This window comes from Haliotis rufescens, unplaced genomic scaffold, assembly GCF_023055435.1.
Source record: "Haliotis rufescens isolate VD_foot unplaced genomic scaffold, xgHalRufe1.0.p SCAF_6, whole genome shotgun sequence".
Taxonomy (NCBI): Eukaryota; Metazoa; Mollusca; class Gastropoda; order Lepetellida; family Haliotidae; genus Haliotis; species Haliotis rufescens.
Window position 1 is genome coordinate 52,852,316 of NW_025964334.1, and position 7,476 is coordinate 52,859,791.

General features: G+C 41.9%; 1 protein-coding gene across 1 annotated transcript; it reads left to right on the top strand.

Moving 5' to 3' along the window:
* The first annotated feature begins 204 nt into the window (after positions 1 to 204).
* Positions 205 to 6,228, top strand: LOC124138169 (metacaspase-1B-like). The gene is made up of 3 exons (XM_046504701.2): positions 205 to 688; positions 2,658 to 2,777; positions 5,754 to 6,228. The coding sequence occupies exons 1-3, from the start codon at positions 235 to 237 to the stop codon at positions 6,014 to 6,016; spliced, it is 837 nt and encodes a 278-aa protein (XP_046360657.2). The 5' UTR covers positions 205 to 234; the 3' UTR covers positions 6,017 to 6,228.
* Positions 6,229 to 7,476: the final 1,248 nt, after the last annotated feature.

The window sequence follows — 7,476 nt, forward strand, 5'->3', positions numbered from 1 at the left end:
CTCCAACTTATATCAATCAACACAGGGTACACTCATTGCCATAGATGACGTGCCTAGTTTGACAAGCCTTCAAAACATCTTAAGCAGTGTATATTCAGCCGAGAAGAACGGCTCCGCTGTCAATATATTTAACAAAATAAATAATCGATGCACTCAACTCTTAGTTTAACTAAAGGCCCACGCCGGTTGTCGTTGCAGAATGCTGTTCGTGAGGAAAGACGTGTGTTAACAATCATGATCAGAAGAGAAATTCCACTGCTTTTATTGTTAACTTGTGGTGGGTTTCATCTTGTTAGAAGTTCTGTTTGTGGTAAATGCCAGGTAGAGCCCTTCCCTTCATTCCAGAACAAGAGAGTTAGTGTTGGTGTTCTGTGGACGAAAACACTGACCAGTCGTGCCGAATGTGCGGCGCTCTGCAACCGCTTCATGGTCATCAGATCCTTCGGATACAAGGACAGCAGTGGAGAATGCGTGGCATACACCGTACCTCTCCCACCACCACCAGCAACAACAACACCAGCAACAACAACAACACCACCACCACCACCACCACTACCACCACCACTACCACCACCAGAATCACCACCACCACCAGAAACACCACCACCACCACCAGCAACAACACCACCAGCAGCAACTACCTATGTCAGTGAATCAGGATTCAACATGTATTCCACCTGTGCACAAGGTAACGGGAACCCAGACAAGTGTTACTGAGACTTTTAAATATATACTCATCATGGTCAGCTTGATTACAGTTAACTAAGAGTGAGTGAGTGAGTTGGGTTTAACGCCGCTTTTAACAGTATTCCAGTTATATCACGGCGTGTCAGCTTAATGTGGGAGGAAAGCCCGAAGTTATGCAGGTCTCAGACGTTTACCACTTCGGTGAAACCCACGAGCACGGGTATGGTGCTGACAAACCTTGAAACATAATCTGGGCGAACCGGGATTCGAACCCACAATCATAGGTTTCTGGCGTGCCCAAGGGACGCAACTCTGCCCCTAGTTAACTAAGACCTAATTACACCAGCATATGATATGCATATTGTATTCCTATAAGTAAATAGGACAACTACGTTATCTTGTACACATGTTGGTTGGTTGGTTGTTTAACGCCGCGCTCAGCAATATTCCAGCTATATGACGGCGGTCTGTAAATAATCGAGTCTGGACCAGACAATCCAGTGATTGACATCATGAGCATCGATCCACGCAATTTGGATCGATGACATGCATCAACCAAGTCAGCGAGCCTGACCACCTGATCCCGTTAGTCGCCTTTTACGACAACGGGATCGGGTGGTCAGGCTTGTACACTTGTAAGTAGTAAGGACAAACTGTTGTATTTTTCATACATGTAATTTCTTAGATAATGATGTTTTACTACAGAGTTACTGTTATAAATTTTATAGCGTGTTTAGTTGTGTTTTGAAACTCCTGTTGCAGAACGCTGTATCATATCAAATTACATTGCATGTTCACAACAAGCTCTAAAACCTACGTATAGTACTTTCTGAAACTTAGATAAAGATGATTCGTTTTTCGAAAAATGTTCTATTTCAATATCACCAGATTTAACAATATATATAATCTGAGGCGCCGCGATTCGCTGTGCAGAGTTGCGTCCCTTGGGCACGCCAGGAACCTATGATTGTGGGTTCCAATCCCGGTTCGCCCCGATTATGTTTCTAGATTTGTCAGCACCATACCCGTGCTCGTGGGTTTCACCGAAGTGGTAAACGTCTGAGACCTGCATCACCTCGGGCTTTCCACCCACATTAAGCTAACACGCCGTGACATAACTGAAATACTGTTAAAAGCGGTATGCCCCTCTCCTAGCTGATCTACTTCTTTTACATACGAATACGTTTTGGTACTACTATATATAAATCAAAGAGTGAGTGTGTGTGAGTCAATATTTAACGTCACATCGGCAGTATTTCAGCCATATCGTGACGAGAACTGACATAAAATACATATATTTGAAGGGAATAAATATCTGTCATCGAAGGACAGTAAAAATAACTAGAGTATCACAGTTTTGATTTTAAAACTAGTTGAGAACATTAAAAAGAATACATTTTCAATCAACAATACAATATAAAAATGGGCTAGAGATCACCAGCAACCAAAGTTAGGCCACCTTACTGGTGGGGACTTACAATACTTTTGCTACCTGCACGACTCCTATATAAAACAAAGAAAGGACACATGCTAAAAGGTTCCACCTCATTTTATGATATATTATAGATGACCTATTTCTCTTTCTTTCGTCAATGAAGCGATAAATGAGTATCTTCACTTAAATTAACAAAAGCATTTTTATCGCTTAACGGGACTCAGGATTTGAACAGGTCCATTATACACCCAGGCTTGCATAGGAGCGAACTAATGCGGATTGTTCCAGCATTGCGCACCGAAGGCGAGGAAAATGTATAATCTTAATACTTTAAACTCGTTTATGCTAGAATCCAGTGCCACTCGTTTAGTCCTTCAATATGTCTATATGTCATTACGACACTTAGATTGTTATGTATTCCATACTGTAAATAAATATATCCATTTAAAGATTCAAAGATATTGATTAAAGACTATGTATCTATTGCGCGCCACCTGCAATTCAATTAAGAACAACCACTGTTTATATTCTTCAGCCAACCATTTCGGTTCCTGTGTCAACTCCACAGACTGCTCTGATGAAAAGACTACTTGTAATGATGGGCTGTGTGTGTGTAACATCACGTACGTGTCCTCCCAAGGCAACTGTGTTCAAGGTAGGTTGAGGCTCTGCAATATCACTGAAACATCAAACCCGACGTTGCTTCAGCTTACATTTTGTATCGATCATCATAGTAGCATCTGAGGTGAGGTGAGGTGAAATTGGGTTTAACGTCGCGTCCAGGATTATTGCACTAATATAGCGACGTGCGTGTGTGTGTGTGTGTGTGTGTGTGTGTGTGTGTGTGTGTGTGTGTGTGTGTGTGTGTGTGTGTGTGTGTGTGTGTGTGTGTGTGTGGCTGCTTGTACTAGTCCGGACTGATGCCGATTTATAGTGCTGGCTCACTGAGATACCATGCAGCAGTTTAACATGAATACCCCACTCAGACACAGTATACTGACTCCGAGCCGACCAGTCCTTGTTTCAGCCCCTTAATGCCGAGCGCCAGACAGGGTAACAACATAGTAGCATCTAACACTGATGTACCCGATTTTGAGTAATACACTTTGTTCTGTTTAACACATGATATACATACCAATTGCTTGGCACTGTTTGCATATCAAGTCTTTGAAGGGCATTTAGAAGTGATACACATAATTAAAGGAAGAAAATTTATCGATGTCAACTTCTTTATTGTGAGGAACACAACGTTTCGGAGTATATACTTACTCCTTCATTAGGTGAACGGGAAGAGAATTTCGGGATGTCAACTTCTTTATTGTGAGGAACACAACGTTTCGGAGTGTATACTTAATCCTTAATTAGGTGAACGAGAAGAGAATTTATGGATGTCAACTTCTTTATGGATGTCATGATGTCAATCACTGGATTGTCTTGTGAGACTCGATGATTTACAGACCGCCGTCATATAGCCGAAAATATTGCTGAGTGCGGCGTTGAATAAAAAACAAACATTGGTGAAGGTTTATAAACAAAACAAAAAAACCTGGCTATTTCGATGTAACATTTGTACCATTGATAATCGAGACTAGTGGAAAGTAGGTTTGGTATTGATAAAGGAATTATTGGTTCATCACTTCCGACTATGAAAGGTTTTGTCTCCTTATAAATTATTAATAACACTGCTTAGATTTCGAAGTTGCATAAATGTATGGGGTGTGGCGGGTGGACAGCGACAGAGGATATTCTTCGGTCATGACTAAAGAAAATTCAACATTCAGCACGAACAGCATGTTCAGCGAAAATAGTGTTGTTGCTGTTGTTGTATTTTTTTTAATTAATCCCTTATAAGAAAGAAATATACTGAACCAAATTAAAAACTTCACAATCCTAAAATTTTAACATTTTGACCAGTTAACATTGTGGGCCCTTATTGTGTATTTAGACAGTAATGGCCACGTATTGTCTTCAGATAACACCCGTTTTTGTGCAGGTGAATCGATAAAAATCATGTGCACAGCACTAAAGTGGCAAAAGTGGTTTTTCACGTGCAACTGGTCACGTGGCAATAATACCGCACTTGTTAGCAATCATTAACAAAAAAAGAAAAACACAAGAAAACAAAAGTCTTTACGGCCATTTGTCATGCCACGCTTTTCAAATGTGCAACGTGAACGTGCCATCGGCATGTTGCAGACGGGAACGTCCGTAGCTGAAGTCGCAAGGACGATGGGTTGTAGTCGACGGACTGTTTATGATTTACAGCCGCGTCTACAGCAAACGGGTACCACCGCTGATCGCCCTCGGCCAGGTCGATCACGTGTGACGTCACATGCAGAGGATCGTCAGATTGTCTTACGTCACCTCCGTAACCCATTTTTGACGGCTACATCAACCAGAAATGAACTGCTTAGGGGTAGACTGAGTGCGAAAACTGTTCGAAACCGTCTGAGAACTGCTCACCTTCAAGCACGACTGCCATACTGCGGGCCGACTCTGACTCAATTTCACAGACGTCAACGTCAATTGTGGGCACAGCGACACTTACGATGGACTCAGAGGAATTGGAATCAAGTCGTCTTCAGTGATGAATCCCAATTTAATCTTTGATTTGCTGATGGTAGGGCGAGGGTGTGGAGGCGCCGTCATAAACGTAACGCCCAGAGTTGAGTACAGGAAGTTGACAGATTTCGAGGCGGAAGTGTCATGGTGTGGGGTGCTTTCTGTGGCAATGCACGTTCCAGGCTTCTTGTCATCCGTGGCAACCTCAACGCTGCTGCTTACCGCGACCAGGTACTGGCACAAGAACTTCTGCCTTTTATGGCAGCACATGAACCCGGTTGGATCTTCCAACACGACAATGCCAGACCCCACACAGCAATTTTGACATGGAATTTCCTTCAGAATGCGGGAGTCAAGGTCATGGACTGGTCGTCAAGGTCTCCCGACCTCAATCCCATCGAACACGTCTGGGATGCTCTTGGCAGAAGTCTGCGCACTCTCCAGAACCAACCACAGAATTTGCAAGATCTTGGCACCATTTTTCAGCAACAATGGCGTCGTCTTCCCAAACATGTGTTCACAAGCATCACAGGGTCCATGCGGAGGCGTTGCGTGGCAGTTGTCAACGCACATGGTGGCCATACACGCTACTGAACTTGTGTGCCATCAGATTCTCGTGCTTGGGACATATGATTTAAACTGTTGATGTTATTACCGAATACCGTAGGTGCTTGACACAAATTAAGGTTACCACTGTTAATTCAAATCCTTCTTTTGACATTAATGATTAAAAATTACCTTCTCTGATACATTTGTCCGTTGTATATCATATATGGAATTACTTTTTAAAATGTGAAGTTTTTAATGTGACTCAGTATATATAACTGTGGGTTTCGTCAAAGGCCACAGAGTAGGTATTGACATTCGTTGAAGTGAGTGAGTGAGTGAGTGAGTTAAAGTTTAACGTCACACATTCGTTGAAGTATTAGTTAACACAATTGGCAAGAATAAATAATAAGCATTCGTTTTTGCCGAAGAATCAAGTTACCAAGTAACATAAACAGCTTTACCTAATGACTAATCGCTCTCTGCTGTGTCAGTGTGACTTACATAACACTTTTGTTTACAGGTTGTTCTACATATGGTTCGGGAGTAACTACATTCAAAAATAGGAACCTTAATGGATACAACACCAAGAACGTAAACAACATCACAACGATAGACGCATGTATAGATTTATGCTTGACCGAGAGAGATTTCCTGTGTGTGACAGCGGATTTCGGGCTTTCAATAAGCAGATGCATCCTCTGCAGCTGGGCTTGGTATGATGTCCCATCAGAGCACCAACTAGTCTCTACCACATTCGATCAAATCATCCGTAATTGTGCTTAAAATATGAAAACATGATCCTTTGGCTACCAGGTTCCAACTCTCTTGGTTTCGATTGCTTAAGAAATATTCAACGTTTATATCTGACCATAAGATTGTTTTGTAGTTTAAAAGTCACTAGGCTGAGACGTAAACAATGCAGCAACACGTTCTATAAGATGAGTGAGTGAGTGAGTGAGTGAGTGAGAGTGAGTGAGTGAGTGAGTGAGTGAGTGAGTGAGTGAGTGAGTGAGTGAGTGAGTGAGTGAGTGAGTGAGTGAGTGAGTGAGTGAGTGAGTGAGTGAGTGAGTGAGACAACGCACATCCAAAATCCTTTAGAGGGGTAGACTGTCATATCCCTAGTTTCCGTGGAATATGGAATAAGACTGGTCATATTCTTTCAACTGCATTCTAGCACTGCAACATGTTATTGTGTAACTGTTAACGAAAATACCAAATACCATCTCCAGGAGATGTTAAATTTGAACCATTGATCACAAGTCTTTCAAAGATACGCGGTACACTGTCTATATGATCAAACAAAGCTTTTTCATACTAGAGTCCTGTGAAGATCCGGGGTAGAATAGGTCTTCAGCAACCCATGCTTGCCGTAACAGGCGACTATGCTTGTCGTAAAAGGCGACTAACGGGAACGGGTGGTCAGGCTCGCTGACTTGGTTGATGGCAATGATGCATGTCATCGTATCCCAATTAATCGATGCTCATGATACGGGATCCTTATACATTCCTGTGTAGATATCATATCGATAGCGTTGACGTCAGTTACCAACGCGTTTTAAGATTGCGTCATGTATATGAAAACGTCTCTGCCAACGACCAACTGTCAGATCAACATTACTTAAAGTTATGGTAACTCACTTTTAAAGTTCCTCCGTAAACGTCTCGTATATTGAACCACGACAAAATTTGATATACGTACAACAATTGAAACACTTTTGGTACATATGCATTTTACCGGTCACCTCTTCAAAATGTGTGTCACTAATATAGCCTCACGTGTCGGCGTTACTTTATGAAAACATATAGCTCAAACTAGGCAGGAACATGCTTGCATTAGTATAATTTAATATGACTAAATCTCGAAACTGAATATTAAAGCAATTCATAAACATCGAAGGAAAGCCCTCCATAACCCTGCCATTTTAGCCAGGGGTACAAATAGCGTCTGAAAAACTTAAAGGAGTTGGTTCACCTCCCCTTACCGAAATGGTGAAAGGTGTTCTTTAAAATGCATTCGTGCCAGCGTTTCATGCACAATCTGTAGTTGTGATGTTGTTATGTAACACATTTGTGTCACTACATGTGTACGGCTCTCATAGACCGAAGGTCAATTGGCCTTAATTCATGGCATGCATAGCTGTTGTGACGTGTTCATTTATTCAACCACAACACCCGTCTGAATTTTTTTACCACTGTGTAAATGTGTTGTGATGGTACAATAATATTACGTTTTTGACATGTAT